We start from the raw sequence: 23,500 nt of genomic DNA, 5'->3' as shown, positions 1-23,500 counted from the left end.
AAATCATCGTCCAGATGTTCTGTTCGTGAAAACGAGGTTTTCAAATTATGAGCTTGAACCTGTCTATGATTTTTCATCAACTTGATAACCAACTATATACTCATATAAAAAGAAACTAACCTTCACCAACCCCATGAACGTTCATATTAGTGTTTTTCGTTTAGTGTTTGCCAGCATGTTGTATTCATCAATAACATAAATACGAGTATTTATTCTGGGAGCCAGACAAAGCTACATTCTTTGGAAAATGTCTTACGAAAGCCATACACATTTTTTACAATGTAACATAAACTCTGGGTGTGGTTCAATAAAAATGCCCTGTAATGTGTTCAACTTGGAAGGTAGATTTTAATCATGTTTTGTAAGTTCTTTCCTTCGTACTTTTAGTTGTTTTTTAAAGCTTTATTGTTGTGAGAAGCAACATCATTAGATGTTTCGCTTCCACAAGAATGGCTTTCGTAGAAATATGCGTCAATGTAATCAAAATAGTCTGAAAACATATCCACAATTTTAAGTGGTTTATTGATTGATTGGAATAATGTCTGCAGACCATGGTTCGTGGACTTACTCAACAATTTTTTGACCTACTGTGTCTCTTGTCGTGTTAAAATCAATCTTTTGCGAAAGCAAACTAATATAAAGACTTGCACGATTGGAGATTTATATAGTCATCTTACTTACGTGGAATGAATTTACGAATATTTTTTATATATTTGAAAGAAGGGAAATGACCTAAAAACAAAACAAAAAATCAGAATAAGTCTAACCTCATTTAATTTATGGTAAACTCAAATCCGATGGTTACGTTGACGGAAATCACATTGTTTCGTTTTGTTGTGTTTTTTTCTTTTGTTAATATCGTACGATTCCATTTCATAAAAACATGTCTTTAAGGCGACCAACATCCGACCAAATGAATGTGAGTAGGGTATAACGATTTTCAACTTTTTTAGCTGACTATAAAATGAGCACAAAAAAAAACTTATCCTCTGAGAATTTTGAATCTTCCAGCAACATTTATTTTTTCTTAGGTTTGGGGCTCGAAGGGCGAATTTCGAATGTTCTGTATTTGCACCATTTCATTTGTTGAATTGCATTGAACTCGAAAACATTGAGCAAATTAAAACTAAGATCCTTATGTCTCGGCCATTGAGTACCGAATCGCGAAAATCACAAATTTAATATATAGTTCCTTGAAGCAAGGACACATATAGGAACCATGAAACATTGTGTATCCAAATCATTGTCCGGAGCATTTGAAAGCGGTTTTCGGTAGAGTTCGACTCTTAGTGGGTCAGTTTTGAGAAATGGCCGTTACAATCTCAAAATCCGTGTTTTTGATACAGTTTCACTTAAATAGAGAAGAATCGGGAGTGATATAAAAGAACTCCCTTCTAGAAAGTTATAGAGAAAGAAGATAGTTACAGTCCCGGAATTATAAGAAGTAACAATTACTATCCAATCGACGCTATTCATTCCACGTGCATTACCAACATTACGACATTTACGTATGTCGCATGTGAAATGAATAATTTTGATTGGATTGTAACCGTTGAAAATGTAACTTCTGATATTACTTCCACCGTACGGCGAAAATGTCGAAGCAAAGCAGCTATCTAGCACAGAGAGTTGCACATATTCCCTCTATCCGTCGAAACGACCCAGTCGTCATATTAGCATCTCTCTGATCTAGCAATATTGGACCAATGGTTTGCAAAATTAGGAGGCCAAAAATCGTACATTTTTACGAAAAAGACAGATTTAAGAGTGATATCGCGAAATCTTCGAACAATCGGCTAGCCATGCGATCCGGATTTTTCACGAGTATGGTACCCATCGAATCCTTGCTTCATTACGAGTTCAACGAGGTCTCTAGCCTTTCTCGGAATTGTCGTTTTCGTGGTAGAGCTGTTTGAAAAATCTGGGGTAACAATCGGAAAAACAATATTTTTCATTTTAATTCTCTATTTATACAAGAAAAAACGAAAATTTTTGGTAAAATGTAAGCATCGGGTACTTTGGCGACTCGCTCTCATGTGAATTTAGTTTTCTTGGTACAGCAAACTGTTCCATAATGTAGCCCAAGCTCCTACGAGCATTTATCACATGCATACAAGTAACCACAAACTCGGCTGCTTCATAAAAGTCAACCAATTTCGTTTTATATGTAAGAAATAAAGTCAGGAAAATTATCATTGGAAAGCTGAGGTACCAAGCAACTCTGTCGAAATTTCTTTGGAGTACTAGGTGACATTTTAGAAATTGCCCTATATCTTGCTGCCAATAGTCCCTTCAGCACAAGTTTTTATATTTTTAGGAAGTACCGAGCCTAATCCTTCCAATGGAACCCTAAACCGTTAGGTTTGCTGATGCGCGCACCCATTAGTAGTCACAGAATTTTTTTTATACAGTCACTGAATCCAGTACAGCCAACACTGTTGGTCCAACAGCCTGACGTATTTGGTAGCTTATGTGAGTCTAGCACTACAATCCCCTAAAATTTGAACGAATTATCACCCGAGATAATCTGTGTGAAAAAATTTCCTCCTGAAAACCACCGATTTTTCAAACAGCTCTACCACGAAAACGACAATTCCGAGAGAGGAGAGATATACCTCGTTGAACTCGTAATGAAGCAAGGATTCAATGGGTTACATACTCGTGAAAAATCAAGATACGTTGAATTTATCCTACGTACAAATTGTTCAAAGATTTCGCGATATCACTCTTAAATTTTACTGACCTTCAACTCAAACCTCTAGTCAATTTTTTTGGTACTTTACCATAAAACGCTTTTTTAAATTAGGAGGACCATGTAAAAAATAAGAAATTTGAACAAATGTTTTAAATACAATTGAAAAAGCACTAAATGTGGTAGTGGTGCAAATACGGGAAGGTCGAACATTTACACAAAAATTTGCCGTATAAGCATGAGTGAAAAAGTAATGTTTGGTTTGTGGATTCAAAATTTTCAGAATATTTAATAGATTTTATGTACCGGTACCCGCACGATAATGGAAATATTTTTTTTAAATTTTAGGTCGTATGTGACTAATTAACCATCATTGAAGCCTCGGTTGTATACCTATTTCAATAATGTTGTTTGTCTTAGGAGTATAATTACTTAGCAAAAGAAATATCTTCATTCATAATAAATAAATGTGAAGAAAAGGTGGTCAGGGCTTCCTTCTGATCAAAAATTACTTGAATCTACAGTTGAAGGCAGTAAACGTTCAGTATGAATTTGCTTTAGTTGTCTTTCAGCTGATCCAGACAAACAATCAAAATTGTTTCTACATTTGAAGCTGTGGTAGTAAGCTGTGTAAGCTGTGAAGCTGTGTAAAGACGTTTAAACAGGGTTGATTGGTTGTTCGGATCATGTGAAAAACAGCTGAAAAAAATTCATGCTGAAATTTCACTGCCTCTAACTGTAAATCCAAGTAATTTCAGATCGGATGAGCTCCTGATCACCTTTTCCTTAATACGAATAAGGATATTTATTTTACTAAATATTAGTAATGGCATAGTGTTTATGTTCCTGTAACGGTCATAAAACAAAGTGAATTAAGATTTTGATAAGTAATTTAACGTTTGATTGCACAAGGTAGAAGAATAGAGTGCCCAATAATTAAAGCCAGCCAGACAATGAACATATTTAAGGCACTTATAATTTTTGTTCAATTCAATTTTATCTTGCATTCTCACAAATTCACATTTCATAATATTATGATCCATAATTTCCTTTCAGCAATAATCGAAATTGAAAAATAATGTTACGAGTTTATTAATAGCCGCCAGCAATAGTACAGCACTAATACATGCAACCACTTCCGAGCACTTCTATATCGGAAAAACAATGAAATAAAATTTAATATTTCGACTATAACACACCCACAGTATAAGGATGTACTCAACTCTCGTCTCTTCCTAAAAACATTGAAAATATTTATTTCCCGAATGTTAATGCTCTCAAATGTTCACTTAAAGCCTTCAAGCGTTTTATGAGGACCAGCAGACGTTCTATTTTCGACAAATATTTATGTTGTTCTAATTATTGGACTTGGAAGAATGGAAACTCGAAAGCTGTGATCATTGGGATAACATAAAAAAATCTTTATCGACTCATCATTCATTGCAATTTTAACATGCATAATAAATCATTATGAAGATTACTTCAACTCAGCTCGTTAAAAAGATTGTTGTTTTAGGCTGCGAAGAGTGCTCAACGCTATATTTCACGAAATTCTGAGCGCCTGCCTTCGGTCTAACAAAGCAGAATAATAGAATATAAAAAATGAATTCTATACTTCCCTGCTCATTTTTATGTTCATGCCTGTAAGGAATTCGATGATAAAAACTCGGTTTATTAAATGTTTCATATAATTTTTATATTGTCGATGATGGGATGATGGTTTTTCTTTGAAACAATGTTCACATAGAGCTCAGTCGTGTACGTGTTTGTATATGTAACATCGTCGAAATTGAAAGTATAAATAAAATACTCGTGACTGAAAGAAAATAGAAAAAGAAGATGGAATTTTCCTTCAAATATTCCTTTTATCTATCTCCATCTCCGAGAGTATGTGTGTAAGCTTATTATACACTCAACTCATCCAAAACGAGAAAAAGCTGATAATAGAAAAAAAGAGGAAATTCAAATGCTAAAGTTCCAAGGAAAAGCCAAATGTAAAATTCAAACTGTTTTTAAAACAATCTTCTTGATTACCCAAAAACATCAAACAATCAGATCGTTGATTAGGATAGAATCATTCATTGATCGTCATTGATGTTATAAAATGCAAATGAGAACAGAAACGAGGAAAATAATATTAAAATGAAAAGTAAAATGGATTAAATGAATGAAATTCTTATTGTCAGTTTAAATATTTAATGAAATGGAAGATAAAAACGGAATAAAATCGGCTAAGTTTTGTAATTTTTCCTCTCTCTTTTTTTTCACAGAAATAGCAAAACATTTCATTCTCACAAAAAGTCTACATAAACTATGGAAATTATATGGTCTATCGGTGTGCATTATGGTTCACTTATGATGCATACAAATGTCGTTAATGTGAAAAGGGGTTTTTAAAATAAGGTGATGAATTAGTGGAGCTCTCGCGTGAATGTCCTTTGTTTTTTGTCCTTTGTTGAGTATTATACGCGTTACGAGTTAACGTGTTAACAAATCATTCTAAGCGCTCATTAAATTTTCATTTAATTTGTTCTTCGTCTGGTCCTTTGAGAATTCATTAGGCATGTGGACCTATTGTGTCCAACGAGAGACATGAAGTAGTAGAATATTGAAGGTTAATAGACTCAGAAAATAATTGTTACTTGAGTCGACCGCACATATAAATCCAGGTTTAGACTTAGAAACCTAGGGTTCTTTTAGCTTTAATTTAAATCCTCACAGCAATTACTCCAAAATAGTATAAAGTAGGTGCCAAAGTTGTATCAGACTTTATTCTATTGGGTTCTAGATCTAAGTAAGACAATCAAAATTTCAACTTATCTTCTACACGTCTTTCCGTCATGTTTCTATCTGTGAATATAACATGTCCTAAATGCTGAATTCTATTTAATAGATCATCTTCAAGGCCGTTTGAAATGCCATCCACGTTAAGAACTGCCATCCATGTTAAGAACTGCCATCCAGGTTAAAAATAATGTCATTTGAGCGAGAGATTTTGAACCGCCGCCTATTGTACGTTCTTTTTTTTACACAGGATTTTAAACTTAGTACTCAAATGGCAGCTCATTTTTGACATAAAAGTTTGTGTTAAATAAAACCCAACGAAACTAATGTGAGGTTACGTTTGAAAGTACCGTAACTTGAAGATGATCTATAGATTCATCAAGACTCGAATATACACTCATATGTCACCTTTCAACTATCACACTATGAAATCTGTCGCTTCTTTATGTACCTACTACACATATGTACCTAAACAACATACTGATACTAATAGCAAATAGATTTTGTGTATTACTAAGACTGTACGTGCTCGGCTCGAAACAACAACAGTTTTTGTTTTTTCATCTAAACATATTGATGCAAAATCTTTTACTTCGTTCGTTTTAACACTTGTTTTACATACATTTTGCCGACCGATGGATTACAGAGAAATTAAAAAAATTAAAACCTTTTCAACGAAATCATTTTCTGGGTTTTTGTGGGTGTAATAAGCCCATATTGTGCTAAAGAAAAAGTTGAGAAAAGCATAATAGCAGTCCCGAATTAAATCATCAAATCTTCATCATCAAACAATTTCTCATGAAAATTCCTAATTTACGTCAGCCCTATAAACCACTTCATGAGAAAATCATTTTTTATTTACAACGACATTCCTCGCTCTTATTTATTCCAAATCCAAGAACGAGAAAAAATACAGAGAAATTGGTTTATGTACGTTAACATCTGCATTAATAAACATCAAAAGTATAAAATGTTTAATGCATTGGAATTCCCTACAATTTTCGTCGTTGTAAGATTTCTTTTTCGTTTTCATTAAAAAAAATAGGATTCTCGAAAGTTTCTTTTTTTTTTGTTCCAAATCCAATCTGAGGCGTAAAGAGATCATTGGTAATGTATTTCGGATTTTACTTTTGTTTACTTGAGGTAACCGTAAATTGCTGATAGAATTTTCGAAATGAATTCAGATGTAGGTGTTTTAATGTGATATTAGTTAGATTCTGTACCGTACCGTTCTTCATAATCTCTTTTCGATAAGAAAATATCATTTAACCTTCGTTCCATATTCCATTAGCGGTAAATTCTATTAGTAAATTCATGTTTTTCCGGGCTGATTTTATGATGGGACAAAATTAGTTCTGTAACTGGAGACACCCACTTTAAGAGACAAAAATCTCTTAATTAGAAGCTCGTAGCACTAGTTGATTCTCAAAGCTATTGAATTATAATCAAAGAAAAAAAAATTTTATTCATCCAAACATTGCGAAACATAATCGCCCCTTTTCCAGAATATCATGTTCTTTCGAACCGAATATCTGTTGCCCTGTTGCCCAAATCCAACCTCATTTATATTGTTAATTGATTTCATGTTTTATTTAATTTGACAATTTAATAACGCCTATAGAGTTAAACACGTGTACGAATACTATGCATACAAATCCAAAATCGGTTGTTTGCTGGCCAAAAGTAGTATACAGTAAATCCCCTCTCTGTAAAATGTAATAACTCAAGGTGGATTTTCAAGGATGTTGAGTAACAATGGATCAAGTTCATTGAATGAAGTGTTGGAAAACAATCGGACTTTCCAATGAAAATACATCTAATGGATGAGACCTCTGGTATCATATTATCAACATTTGTCACCAATGGTTATTCTGTTGATAGATTTAGCAAAAACCGTGTCGTCAACCGCATTTGTTTTGTATTAAAGCCCAAAATTTGATGGACCAAAATACAGAGCATAATATGATGATATATCGTCCATTTCGAACAGCATTTTGATGTGTAGCTCTTAATAACCCCATTTAGTGGATGTTATTCGTTCTATTCATTATGTGTAGAAACGGGGTTTATGGCAGAGTTGCTTTCAGATTCGGTGAAGCAAATTCAACTATAATATTGGTTCAAATTAACGTTGTTTTTGCCCCGAAGTGCTGTTCCGATAACAGATATCTGAATGCAAAATTATTTGAGTAAACACGTTACAATCATCTATGCACTAAGGGCATAAACTGCACAATATATGCAAGTTACTGGACTTAACAAAGACAAAGTGTATTACGATTAATGGAGTCAAAGAGCTCCAAAAAATGATATTGCTGGGGTCAGCAATGCTGGCTGTGATTCATAGATTTATGCACAAAACGGGTCAAGTGCACGTGAATATGATTCAATTAAGCAACTTAACACCGTATATGGTAAACACGTATAGTAAACAACATTTTCATACCGAATGAAATGTGGTCACTTTATTCGAAGTTATAGTTTTAATTAGTACAGAGTTTTGCGTTTATTAATCACAAGCTCTCGATTCGAGTTAAAACCAAATGCATCAACAGTCGAATCCTATTAACACTTCCCTAAATTTCGTTAGATGTTGGATGTGGTGAAAAGAAAGTGTATTGCAAAAGTGAAATGTTTGATGTTAATGTCCATGTCTTCCATCGAAACCAAACTAATTTAACTAGAAATTCATGTTCCAGCTATGTTATGGCATCGAAAGTTTTGCTGTTTCTAATATAAACCCTACTTTTCATAAGAAACTTTCCACATGCAAATCCGTAATAATTCCGTTCAGTACGGTGCTACTACTTAGGATTATACATATAATAGCAAGCAAACGGCACACACCACACAATGACTTTGCCGAAAACTCTTTAAGCCTTTGTGAAGCTAAATTAAAAATAAATTTTACTCCGGTAATTGTCTGCAATTAAATTATACTTACATTCTCAACGTCACAAGTGAAATTTATTTATGTGAAATTTAATTAAAGAAAGTTTAACTGAACTGAAGAAAATTGACTTCGTTATCGCATATAGAAACATTTAATTTAAATTTGTGTTTAGCGCTTAAAAACACGATCAAAAGTAATAGCATTCCATAAAGTTAAAGGAACTTCGCGCCAGCGAAGAAATATAATAAAAACAACTTGGAAATTAAAAAGTTCGGAGCTCGTATGTTGTCTGATAGAAAAATTCGATTACAGTGTTTCCATCCATCCATCGATCGATTACCATTTTTGATGGTTAATTTAGATTTCGTTGGATCTGGAAATTCGTTGATTCCAACGTTCCATTGGCAGTTTTATATACGTTGGCAGTTTTCAAGAAAAGTCTGTTGCTATACAAAAATTTGAATTGAAGAGTACCTGTACTGCTACTATTTAGTAAATAGTATTTACGGACTGTATTCGTTCGGCTGAGTTACAGAAAATAAAGTATTTTCTATCAGAAATCACTACACATTGCAGAGTTGTGTTTTACACCAACACTTATTTTCATTACCACTGTGTGGAAATCTCATGAAAATTTCTACAATTTTATTTCCAAAAAACTAAACACCGGCACAAAGCAATAAATGCCAAGTTCAATTTGTGAATTGTTTATTTTTCACAAAAATATGTTTTCTTAGTTCACATACCTTTCTCAAGCAATGTTCATTTTGATCAAATTGTTGCAAACTTTTCTCTTTCGTTATAAAATGCTATTATGATTTAATCAATGTGATGATACGGTCTAAATGTAGCTTTTTCATCCCCTATGAGATTAGTGCTGATATCAAGCTGAAATTGGAAGAATATGATATATAAACTTGAATTTGATACGCGCTGTTCCAGAGGAAAACACAGACAGCATGTATACATGTAAAACTATACATATATATACGAAATAACGTCAGCATAAAAATACTCCCATACCTGGGAGCCTATTTTGATAAACAGAAAAACACACATCGTCTTAAACCAACCCCGCTTTTCGTTTACAAGTAATAAAATATATTCGCATATAAACGTATGTTACCGCGTATATAAGATAGTACACTCTGGCATATTTGAATACAAAATGAAACATTTTGAATAAACAACAAGGAAGAATATGGATACGTTAATATGTAGATATGTGCGTGGATATATTCATATATGTATCGTGTAGCCGTATATCAATCTTTTATGTATATTTTGCATCGAAAACAATATACCAATTATCTTATAAAATGTCTAAAACGTCTTGGAAAAAGAGTTATTGTTCGTACAAAATTTGATTAATTTTGCCAAATTGAGATGTCGAGATTAACTTGGAGCAAGACGTGACACATAGCATAAATGAAACATTTTGTTACAGTCAGACAGACGGTTTTCTGTGGGATATAAAACTGATCATTGGAGTTAATGAAAGTATTTTCATAATTGGTTCACTCCAAGCGAACGGCGGACGAAGGTTAAAAGAATTCCCGAATAAATGGGGTTCGGTTAAAATAAGTTGTTCTCAAAAGTTTTGGAATTTCTTGTCTAAATGTGATAAACATGGGACAGTGTATAAAGTGTTGGAAAATCATGTTGTACTGAATATAATACATAAGGTGTAATAAATCGTCAGACCCGCGAAATTTTGATATGCAATGAGAACAGTTATTGCAAATAAAATTGGAACGAGAATAGAATCTGCACTCTGTTTTGCAAGTTTGACCCAAAAAGAATTGCCATCAAATTTATGAAAATTTCAACTTTTATAATCGTAGGATTTTCTACAATCACAGCGGTAGCGATATAAAGTGATTTTTAAAGTCTTTTTGTCGATGTGTATAATACTCCCAGTCATCATTTTCTATGACAAAATAAACGAAAAAATTTTAAATTCAACTTATCAAGGGAACAATTATAAATTGAATCGACTATATATGTCGGTGTCGGGACTCTTGTTTAAACAATAAAACATAATGGCCAAATTCAGGGCCCATAAACACGATGAGATATTTAAATTGTTCACAACACCATATAGTACATCTGATATGAAATTCAAATGCTACATTTTTTGTATGTTGCTTTGAAGATATTACAATCGTATTTTTCATTTTATTACATAGAAAGGGTTTGTGTTACGCTGTTTTGAATAATAAAGGCGAAAAAAATGTAATGCCAAACATCACAGAGCTTATTATTCATATTTCCCGTATAAAGTATTCATGATCATGGCTGGTTACAAATTTTTACTTGACGTCGGTAATTTACCCCGTGCTAATTTTTAATTATTTAATAATGCCTCGCTCTCCAGCCTTGCCTTGCAGTGAACTGTGTAATATGGATTTTTCTACAACATTTTCGTAAAAAAAATGTTTTATGGGTTGGATGTTTCATTTAAAACATAGCACAAAAACCATTTTCTGAACCGTTGCGGAAACGCTCTTGCATCAAACGGGGTACTCTTTGGGTACGGTTTTTTTTTATTTTATTTTTTTACTCTCTTCATGTTATTTTTAATAATACTTCGTGCTTGCAAAAGTTGTATAACGACAATTTCATAGTTAATTTCGAACGTGTTACAAGAAAACACCAGCTCAATTCTGAGCCCATTTCCAACGAAATATAGAGTTGATTTATCTGTTAGAGGTGTATTTTTTTCTGGTTGCGCCTGCTCAGCTGCTTGCACCACCAAATTACATTTTCATTGACGATGTCAGCTAATTCATTAAATTTGTCGCTTTAGCAAATGTATACGAGGGGAAAATTAATGAAATCATCACATTTTGTTAAACTCAAATTCAAACGCAAACTCGACGATAAATTGAATTCTTTCTTTTTCTGTATACATTAGAAGCACATGCACTGTGTCGTTCGTTTACTAGAATCAGAGTTTTAAGAATAAGAAAATAACGTTCAATCAATTGTAGATTCAACTGAATACGGAATTTATTCTGCTGTTCGTTCGCGAAACGAATTGCTGACTGTTATTACAGACAGATATTCTCTTCGGTATTCATCCATACAGCAGAGCTTTGTTGTTTTTTTTATGTAGTTAAAAAGGACAAAAAAGACCTCACATCGTTAGTGACATGCAACGTTTGAATTGTTTATTTGCACTTGTATATAATGGCTTGAACTGAGATAGAATCGATTTTCGTTTCGACCTAAACTGTAGCTATCGAATTAATTGTTCTCGGGAAATTGAATTTGCACTGTTTGTAAGGATTGCACAAATGAAAAATAATTGTGTGGGGAATGGGTTGGGGAATCGTCCTTCAAAATGTTCATTAGAATCAATCATCTCACGGAAGGTAACAACGATTGTCCGGGCAAGAGCATTTTGTAACGATGTTTAGGCAAGACAACGTTGACGTATTTGCTAAACCTGTCTGTCACATACAGCTATTCATCTGTTATCGATTACGACGACAAGTTCTGGGTAATATGGTCCTTCATGCATGTTAAAAAAAATTGAAGTACAAGATTTGAAATCAACAGAATACTTTGATCGATGGAAGTAATACACCCGATAATAATACTGGTCATATGCTTGACGTCTGTAACAGGTTAAACTGATTCACTGGAAAATTGCATCAAAATAAATGGTTTACAGTCATATTCTGTACAAATACTTTCATAATAGTTTTAAACTAATTTACAAAGCCACAACCATCAGCCCGGATCACCTCAATACGTTTTAAACACCAAATTTATTTATTTTCATTTATTTACAATATTGAACAACATTTTCATTTATACCAAAGTTTGATCAGCACTCGTGCAATTCTGTTTTGATGCCGTATACCATCGCCTCTTAGTACGAAGCTTACAGTACAGAAATATTGATAATCCGATAGCAAATAAAATTACAATTATAAGCAGAAATGCAAATGCAAATTGAAACGAATCCGACTCATTGCCATGAATTAAAAGATTTTGGTTGGAAGAAGAAATGAATTTTTCATTTAAAGCGGATAGATTTCGCTTTTGTTCGATGGAAAGTTTTTCGAATTGGTTTTTCAGCGAATCGAAACTTCTCTTTAATTCATGTATTTCTTTCTCGTTCGAGTCGCGTATTTTTTCACTTGATAATTGAACGCTTTTAATTCTTATCCCGTTTAATGCATCACTTGAATCACCGAAACATTTGATGCCTCGGACGTTGCTGCTATTTTTAACCACACTCTCATCGTCGATGTGCAAATTAATTCGTAACGAACTTAAACTTTTCATAATCGATATCAAATCACGGCAATCGAATAGATTTCTTGAGATGCTAATGGTTGTCAGATTCGGTAAGATACTTTTTATATCCGAAACATCAATATTCGTGAACTGATTGCCTGCGATGTGCAATACTGATAAGGACGACATGAACATTAGCATATCAAAATCGATTTTCTTTAAATTGTTATCGGAAATGTCAAGAAAGGTGAGCTGTGTTTGCTGCGAGAACGTACCAAAGGCCAGGGACGTTAATCCGCTCTTTTGTAAATTTAGCACGCGCAGATCATTCATTTCGGAAAATGAAGAAATTCCAAAGTCTATGATTGCATTAAAGGATAAATCCAGTTGTTGTAGGTTGTGTAAATGTGTTACACTTTCTACACTGGTCAGATTATTGTTCGTTAAATTGAGTATTGTCAGGTAGACGTTACTTTCGAATTGAATGTTGGAAATTTGATTATACGAAGCATCAAGTACTTCGACCGATCTGTGAACGAAATATGCAGACGTAGTGGTATTCTTAATGGAGATTTTCTTCGAGCTGATGCTTATCGACGCGAAATTGTTTGAAATATCAAACGTTTCAAGAGTTGCATTACTCGGCAAAACAAGATGGTTTATGCGTAAATTGTTATTACTCAGATTGACGTCACGTAATTTCGATGAATTTTGAAATATCGTCTGTCCCATAACAGTTAAAAAGTTTTCTTCAATTGAAAACACTTCTAAGTCGGTAAATCTCTGGTTTATTTCAAATGCTGTCAGCTTATTGTTGGACAGAATCAATGTTTTCAATTTATCCAAGTGATCGAAGGCATACTCCGATAAATTGGTTATATCATTGAAGGACAGATCAAGGACTACCAAACTCTGAGCATGGACAAATAATTTCGGCTCAAGCGTTTCAATTGCATTTTTTGTCAAATTCAGATGAGTTAACTCATTGGCTCCGTAGAAATCGGTAACGAAAATATTTTGCACGCCACTGTTCACTACATCCAAATATCTCAACTCTTCGATGTTTTGGAATAAATTTTTCGGTATTTTCGTTATGTTGCTGTTGATCACAACAAATTTTTGCACATTAAGACTGTATGTGGCTACTGTACCATAACTTCTCGAGTACGAGTGCGACACTACGTTGTCGTAAACAAATTCATCCGACTGTAGATCTTCATATTTACAACACATCACTGATTTATCCATATTGTAATCACCACATCCATTGTTAGAACAGTTGATTGTTATCACCTCTGATGCTGAACATATGCATGCTGACATCAATAAAATGACCAGATCAATGCAAATATACCTGGAAATAATAAAAAAGGTTTTGATTTACTCCAGCAGAAGAAAAGGAGAAAAAATTATGAAATCGATTTTTAAATGTTATAGACGTACTAGTACGTACTGCTTTGAAAACTCTTTATACCCAAAAAGATAACATTGGACATTGGAAGGTCGTTTTACGAGAGAAATGTTTATTCACAAAATGCGATTCAATAACAGTAAACGAGATCTCAAGACTCAAGTGGATTTAAACCTCAATTACCTGCTTCCTACAAAACCTGTCCTATATGTATCCGCTTTTAAAGTTTACAATAATTCGATGTATTTATCCCATTACCGGAATCATTATCCCATTTCTACCGGTACCTTATTGAAACATTTGTGTTTAAACGTTCTATTGTCGAAACTAGGGTTCTCAGAAAAATTCGTTTTAAACTTCAACCTTTTCAAAGCAAAAGAACATTATTTCCACGTCGTATGTGTAATACCCAAATCGAAAATTGATTTTCAAGTTGTATGTGGCAGATTAGATTTACCCCGACGAAAGCTACAACGAAGCGTTCAGCTTTAATATTGATTTGACAAAACACGCATATGAAAGCTGATAATATTGAACGTGTGAGCATGTAACTTGAAACAATGACAAACAATTTTATAGTGGGTTCTGAAATCTATGAAATGCACGTCGAATACACAGAGGGATTCTTTTGAAAAACAGCCTGCCGAAATCGGACGCATTTTCTAGTGGATTTTTTGATATGTGCCTAGATAGGTACTGGTATATGCCAAACCCACTTTCAAAAAAATTCGTCTAAGCTTGTGTGGCTAGTGAGAGGTGACCAAAAACTGAAAACATGCACTTTTCTTATGGAAATTTCTCGTAGGCCACAAAACCTACAAGGTCGTGTGGGGTGTCATTAGAAAGGTAATTTCATGTACGTTCGGGGCAGATTGGGTCTTGTTGGGTTTAAAATTCATCCACACTGAGTTATGAGCAGTTGAAACTATGGGTAAAAAATGGATAATTTCGGCGAACTTCTAATGGTTCCCGTGCATCCGAAAAGCAACAGAAAGACAAAAAACGTATTTCTGCTATAAATTATCCCTGGAATGTAAATTTGCTTACATCACTCGTTGGCATTTATAACCTTAAGGTTACGTAAATTAAGTTTCAGGGCTTTTTCAAGCATAAATACGTTGCTTTGCATTCTTTCAGATACAAAGACTTCGGAAAATTGAACTAGCAGCTAAAGTTGCTGCAAAAAATATTTTTTAATGGAAAATTTCACGTACAGGAAATTTTTTGAGTACCAATACTGAGCATCAAATTTTCATTCCAAAACCACATTCGTCGAAACACTACTCTGTTGCTTTTCGGATGCACGGGAACCATTAGAAGTTCGCCGAAATTAACCATTTTTTACCCATAGTTTCAATTGCTCATAACTCAGTGTGGATGAATTTTAAACCCAACAAGACCCAATCTGCCCCGAACGTGCATGCAATTACCTTTCTAATGGCACCCCACACGACCTTGTAGGTTTCGTGGCCTACGAGAAGTTTCCATAAGAAAAGTGCATGTTTTCAGTTTTTGGTCACCTCTCACTAGCCACACAAGCTTAGACGAATTTTTTTGAAAGTGGTTTTGGCATATATGTACCAGTACCTATCTAGGCACATATCAAAAAATCCACTAGAAAATGCGTCCGATTTCGGCAGGCTGTTTTTCAAAAGAATCCCTCACACTATGTACAACTAACTAGATAATATCATATAGATTCACGTGGTTGTGTGTAAATAAGTTGGCAAGATCTCATAAAGTGCAGCACATTTATTAACTTTCAACTACAAATATTAGTGATACTAAGTTAAAATTCACCGGTTACAAATCTCTGTCTATCTAAAATCGCAAACCAATCACTTACATATTATATAATTGTTAAACACTGAAACACATTCCAATTAAAATGGTAGAAATGTAGCGAAATCGCCCAATTTATTTTAATCTAATTTTCCTAATATTTTAAAGTGTGCATGTGTAAAGTTACGCGATTTCACAATGACTGTGTTCATTTCTATACCACATACCACAAGTTTGTCAAAGTACTGTACTCAACAAACAAAAATGATGACAATGAAAACTTCTTTAATGCTTGTTTGCATGGTCAGCTCTATTCCGCTATGAAACACAAGGTATCATATCAAATTATTAAAATTGCCGGCTGATCGACCGACTTCATTCAAATAATTTGCCTACGGAATATATTAGTGTTGAGATTCAATAAATTCTAGGAATTTTGTAACCTTTTATGCGTGGGATGAGTGAAGTCTTTGTCTGAAATATTTACTACCAGTTGATATAGATTCTGTTACTTCATTTGTTGAAGCCTATATTTTGTAAACTCAACCGCAGACAGATTTTATCCAATTTTCAGATTTGTGTATAAAACCAATGTAAAAAACTGATGAGTAATTACATGCCATCTAGTCGGGAGACTACGTTAGTTACTTTTTTTACTCGGAACGTTCCATCTGTATTAACAGTCGATTTAAAACCCAATAGCAATAATAGTATATGTAAAAAAAATCGGTAACACAAACAATTACGTTTAATTAAACGAGCCAGTTCCCAGTTGATAAATTCAATAAACAGAAAATTAACAATTTGTATGCTTTAAAAAAATGATGCATTTCCATGACTGCGTTTTATCACAATACAAGTAACAGGTAGTGGTAGGTATATTATTGTCAATGAATACGAAAAAAAAAACTCTCCAAAATTCCAATCGTAAACTGCGATAACGTTAATTATTTCAGTCATGCATACAATTAATTGAGTAATAAATATTCTGATTTATCGAAAGGTGACAATGCAATTATCAAATTAATTCTACAAATTTAGACTTTGAATTATTAGTCTTAATTTGAACCATAAATATTTACAATTTCAAACCAAACCAGTCGTGCATTCACAAATGAAATGCTACACTAACAATATTGTATCAGTCAATATTCATCTTGACATTGTATCCAGTTCTTGTGATCAACATACGTTTACAATGTGAGTACTACATAACATTATACGAGCTATCCTGTATTCGGAACAGTCAATAAAATCTTTGGAGCCATTGTCTTTCAATCTTAGACTGAATGGAAATAAAATATTTTGTCGACGATTTCGTTCTAATAAAATGTGCATTTCCTTAAATGCAATTTAAGGTGTACCGGAAGGTATACGATTGTTCGGCATAATAACGTACCGAAGTCATAAAATCATGTTGATGAGTTTGAAATTTATTGCTGGAACTTAAATGTCGCCATATAACATTTTTTACAGATTCATAATCTGTCATGAAATGTGTATTACTAAGCCGGCAAACTCTTACATACGTCGTATATATGCATGCTTCAGCCTGTAGAAATAAAATACCTTGAGGATATTTTTCAGTTATAAAAGTTCCGAGATTCCGAGAACTGTTGCCAAACATTCAAGACTCAGTTTTGTTTTTTAATAAATGTTTCATACTTTCAAACACGAGACGGTACAAGTCAAAATAACACTTTCATCCCTAAAGGTTATTTATACGTAAACGTTCATGTAAAGTACACAATAAATAAATAATTTTTCGCTATACCCCAGTTATACTAACTGATTATGTGTTCACAATGTTCTTATGCAAAGCATAACATTGTTATTTGTTGTAGAAAAGTTGCACGGACATTTTAAATTGTACACCAAGGTAACAACGGGAAAATTAAAAATTATGTGGTATAAGGACGATGTGTCGAGTACCTGACTAATAAATTATTTTGTAACGTATTATGATGAAGTCAAATCGAAAGTGTTGTTGATTTGGCTTTTTAGTTTGATTTTTAGTTTGCACAGTGTGCATTGCACACAAGAACTTTACAAAAGCATCTTCATAAACCGGGTACGGTTCTATAAAAATCGTAAACAGTTTGATGTTTTCTGCAAAAAAAAAAGTTGCATTTTTGATATTATAGATTTATTTGTAGGAGTGTTGTCTGAATGTTAACACGAATTGAGTATATACCATGTATCATGTCATGTTTCGTTGTAAACAAAATTCCAAAATGGTTATTCAATTCATGCGAAATGTACGAGCATTACCATTAATGTCAAAATGTAAAATGTAAAATTTTGCAAATTCTTTGAACTTTATTTAATATAAATAGAAAAATGTTTCCTTAATTTTGCGATTAATTCGCGAGAAATTGAGAAACGTAGGTGGTATAGCCGGTTTACTCAAGAGTGTTTCGAAAAACCAGAAAAGCTCCTTTGAAAGCTACTACGATTACCTTTCGATTGATATGAAACATTATAAAATTCAATAGCTGGCTTTCAAATGAAAAAAAAAAAGATTTTGTGCAAAAAAATGAGCAAGTGCTGGAGCCGCGGTGTGGGGGATATCACACAATTCTTTGTGAGAACCTATTTCCAACATAAAAAAGAATCCCAAAAATCGTTTAATTTGACCCCTTAAATTCTTCTCACGCCGTTATCTCGGTTATCTCAAACACTGTGAGCAGTTGGCATAAGAAAAATATAGAACCCAAGCTTCACTGTAAAGTTGATTGTCAGCCTCCTGCTATTTAACAGATTAGTTTTCCATTTTTGGTGAACAAATCAAATGAGCAAGTTCGAATGTTACATCAGTTCGGTCGAAACAAAGGGAGAAACTAAATTATTAATTCGGTTAGGTTAAATTATTTTCCCATTCCTTCCTTTATGTCTTCAATCATTGTTTGGTTTATAAGTCAGTTTAAGCCATTTTATTGCATTGTTCTGGCAATTATACGTAGAATAATAAGATAACGAATTTTCTGAATTCCGCTAGAAAACTCCGTATTTGTGCTGCTAAACTTATACACTGATTGTATCTGCAAATTTACAAGCAACTAAGCTACAACAAAATAACTGCTTTCATTGCTACCTTCCTTCAATATCATGAATTTAATACGGAGGAGATCGGAAACAGTAATTTATGCCTCTGTTGCATAAATCGTTATATGAATCTCGGTGCAAAGTACTTTATCAGGCTCATCGTGAGCACACATCTAATTACACATCTAGAGCCTAGTAAAGTATTTTGCACTCGATGTCATAAATAGCCATTATGAAACCGAGTGGTAATTGCTTTTTTAGGCACTATATGCCTGACTAGATGTGCAAATTTTCACTTAAGACAGCTGGACAGGTGTTACAGCCTACGTCGCGTGTCTAAAAAGCAATTTTCCATTTATCATCGACAAACAGAACAACAGAAGTATTTGTTGACGGTTTTGAATGCCCAACTATTCTTAGTGCTTCAATATTCTGACAATTCTGACTGGTATGTATTTATCGTCTGAATGTATTATTATGCAATTCTCGAGAAATTGTATCATTGTCTCGCTCAATTTATTTCGAGAAACAAGATTTCACACAAATTCTGCCACAAATCCCATTAAAATCATCTCATGAATGAATCAATAAATTTGAAATAAGTTTCTACGTATGAAATACCGAAAAACTTGTAACACTCCACCGACGATACATACATTATAATACAACTGCTGCACTATCACCAATATTCTGAACATTAGGTTCTGAATTCGATTTATGTTATTGTCAGTTGGATATAATATGATTTCAGCACTTCTAGCAATATATATTGTGCATTTAGTTATGTTTTATTATATCATCCATACGAAATATGCGAAGTGTACGGTAGACCGGCCCCGAAAATCGGAAGTTATTGTCTCAATTATTGCTTATGGTTTTCAGTATATTTGATTTGGTAGTCTCACTTTATTTATCTTAGAGATATCAATTTAATTCTAAATGGGAAACCATTAAATTAAGCTTTTGGGCTTTATGTATTGACCCTTACTTTATTGACACATTCATTTTCGTTCGCATTCGAATACATTCGGTGTAATTTCCACACACGCATAGTGTAGATAGATAGTGTGAGAGAGCGATGGAAATGATATGTATACGACATTTCGGGTGTAAGACCATATCTAACCATCGCCGCTAATCGCTTCGTTTGATATTAATTTATTATTTTTGTATTCTCATCTAATGGGCATATGAAGTGTAATGTGTTATGCAGAGAGAACGTTAAAGAAATAAAACTGAAATATTGTTCTACTCAAGTAATATTATGGTCAAAGTTCGATAAAAAGTGTGAGTATGTGTACATAGGACGGAAACCATATCCGAAAATACTAATTATTCTTTCCTCTTTAATGATCAACAATATGGTCCATTTAATCACGTTCAACAGAAGGGACGCCAGAACATGTGTCCAACAATGTGTAGAAAAAAGAGCGTCTATTCAAACCCGGACTAGCAACATATCAAAAATGCTGGCGTGTCTTGAATTTCTCTATATTTTTTTTTTCAATTTCTTGGCTCATTTTTCTCTTTTGTTGCCTCATTATACCGTCCATAAATTATATAGAAAAGACCAAATAGGAAAAGGTATACCCCCAGTCCAAACACTCTACAATCAATTTACGACGTTTTATCCATTCGGATAAGAACGTAAAGTTTCTATCTCTTTCGCCATTTTTTTTCCTCGCTTCTAAAAAAAAGTTGAAAGTAATTTTCATCTGACAAAATCAACATTGTTTAAATTCAATATCCCTCCAAATATATAACACCTCAATGTTTGATTTATACATCTATACAGGGGGAAAGTGCGTATATAGAAGTATGAAAATGGTCAAAACTAATCAATTGAGAATTTGGTGAAAGTTTTTTTTTTGTTGATGTTTCCTTGTGCGTGTCGAGTTCTCATGAGATTTGGTTCCATTAAAATGGGCCTTCTTATGGGATCAATGTAAAAACAGCCAGCCGTCACAGATTCGATATGAACGGTGTGATGATTTTTCCAACACATGATGGAAAATTTGATGAAATTTTCCGATATCGATTTCTGTCATTTAATTTTCAAATGAAAAACTTCTGGACTTAAATCCAAATTTAAGGTGAAAAGTTCGCTGATTATGTAGCACAAATTTTGGAAGTGTGTCGAAAGAGGAACAACAAGTGAAACGATATAACTCAGTCACCGAATATAATCGACATTTTGCTGTATAAATGTATTTTTGTGGATACATACCGCAAAATGTGGTACGTTTACAACTAAAAGCATACAAGACGTATAGAACTGTAGTGTATATTACATTTAACAAGATGAAACCATTACACATAAGAGGTTTGTGTAACTGTTCCTGACAAGTTCATTATTTGTGTAACACTCGTTAGGTAAGGAAGTTGCATTATCGTAACCATTTATTTGTAAGTAAAGATTTTTCGCGGAAAAGTTACTTGTTAAATGGCATGACTCAAAGATAATTTCCACTTCCATTCAGTAAAAGATGACACTTTTTCATCATACTATATGTGCAGATTGTTACTAATAGATCAGACGTAACTCAATTATAATAGATCTGTGCCCCGCGACATTTTGAGTCCCTCATAACCCCACGGACTTTCATTGATGCTGCTCATGAACGTGAGGGACACGAAAATATTTTTTTGGACCTAGATTAGGGCATGCCAGGTAAAACGAAATCTGGGAAATGGCAGTTTCTCGTCGTGATGACCCCACGACTCGAAACGGGTGCCATTCGACGCCTACAGATCCCAATGAACCAAATATACTTTGCCAGACAAAAAATGTTCAGAATTTTCCGATGACTCACGAGCAACCAAAATCATCAATGAAAGTCCGTGGGGTTATGAGGGACTCAAAATGTCTCGGGGCACAGATCTATAACTTGTCTTTATTTTACGTCATATTCTTCATTTTGCGTCATATTCTTCATTTTGCGTCATCTTCTTCATTTTGCTACACAGTCTTAGCGAAGATTAATTAAAAATGATTGAAAATTTTTATTTTGAATGTTGTATTGCTTCGGTGGTGTTCCGAACATTGAAATATTTTTTTATGCATGAAGATTGCAAGTTACTTGTCAAGTAACTTGCAATCTTCATGCATTAAAAAAAATTTATTGAAAATGTTACCTTCACTCCTCTCTGACGTGTTGCTGGTAACAATTTTAAGGCTGAGTTCATGAAATTGGGGTCATTTGCCATATGAAACCAACTAAGGAATGCAACGTCCGCGTTTTATTCAAGCACCAATAGTGTCATGGTGTTTTATATGAGATCAATAGTTTGCGGAGTCATATTATTTCTCACATTTTTTTTCTACTTCAATAAATGTTTATAGGCAACCCCACGCAAAAAGAGTGTCATTCTGATTCATTCTTTTACAAAAAAGGTCGAATACAAAATAATTTTATTTTGTTGAGATATAGTTAAGGTCAGTTACGAACGTGATACTCGACACAGTTTAATACTGAGAATCGCCGATTGATTCATACAATTTTAACCCCTTGCACTTGACACTGATTGACGAGGTTAATATTGCGTTGATGTTCATTATAATGCATAATTTGTGAATATTTTCCACATCGAAAAGCGTGATGAGACACCTTTCTAATTCGAAAATTTCATAAATGTCAATTTCATTTTGGGATTTCGTTTTTCAATACGACAGCAGAATATTTTAAATTCATTTGACGTTTGAAATTCTCTCAAAAAAATTTCTTTTTGCTTAGAAATCCCACTTAAAAATCGTTTTTCTGTTGCGAAAATATGTTATAATAAATTGCTCTTGATTTCCATAAAAAAAACGCGCTAGCAGCATTTTCTTACCGATCGAAATTAGTCTGGTTAGTGTGTGTTGTTCGGCATCGTATCGAAGTGTAATCTACCTTCTATGCGAATATATTAAACCGTCAATCATTTGTTATTTTTTCTATATTTTTTTTTTGATAAAAATGTAACATAAAGGAAAATTTATCCTCCTCACTTCAATCTGATTTAAATTTTCTTTTTGATTTATTACTTTTCAATACCCCCCTTCAATGCCTCTGTTGTGATGTGGAAAAGAATATAAAAATTTAATATAGTAAATTGGTTGGAATTCTTTGGTATTGATGTTGACACTCATTTAGTTGGAAATTTATTGCTTTCGAGAAGTTTTTGAATATCGTTATTAAAGGGATTTTTTCGGGAACGCTGGGTGTGTGTTTTCCGTTTACGGTTCCGTGAGTTATTCTAATTCCAATGTAAATGTATGAACCCACACGAATATTGATTTCATAAGTAAATTTTACATCAACTTTTCGGTATATAGAATTTAACTTTTATTCATTTGTGAAACGAAATTCGGCGAATCGCATTTGAATTTGTGTGTTTTCTTTGGTTTAGGCAAAAGTTTTCCAAGATTATTAAAAATATTGGAGGATGTTTTATATATCTCGTTTTGATGTGCTTTGTTATGTATTATAATATTTGATTGAAGCAGCAGATTTCTTTGATTAAAATTTAGTTTCCTTTACGAGATATCTATTACTATATGTCTTGGTGCACTCTTTTTAAAAAGACATTGGCCAGATAAAATTCTCGTCTTTATATTATATTCATCGTAATTCTAGTTTGATAACTAGCTAAGAAGCAAAGC

The 23,500-nt window shown here is 33.4% G+C and overlaps 2 protein-coding genes across 2 annotated transcripts in view; one reads left to right on the top strand and one right to left on the bottom strand.

Moving 5' to 3' along the window:
* LOC119075648 overlaps positions 1 to 23,500 on the top strand; it is a 162,951-nt gene that overhangs the window by 2,712 nt on the left and 136,739 nt on the right. The window lies entirely within an intron of this gene.
* Positions 12,141 to 13,963, bottom strand: LOC119075659 (toll-like receptor 6). Its single transcript, XM_037182168.1, has one exon. It carries the CDS (start codon positions 13,941 to 13,943, stop codon positions 12,189 to 12,191), a length of 1,755 nt encoding a protein of 584 aa, XP_037038063.1. The 5' UTR covers positions 13,944 to 13,963; the 3' UTR covers positions 12,141 to 12,188.

Source organism: Bradysia coprophila, unplaced genomic scaffold, assembly GCF_014529535.1.
Source record: "Bradysia coprophila strain Holo2 unplaced genomic scaffold, BU_Bcop_v1 contig_232, whole genome shotgun sequence".
NCBI lineage: Eukaryota > Metazoa > Arthropoda > Insecta > Diptera > Sciaridae > Bradysia > Bradysia coprophila.
The sequence above is the reverse complement of the archived record's forward strand: the minus strand, read 5'-3'. Positions and strand labels throughout refer to the sequence as shown.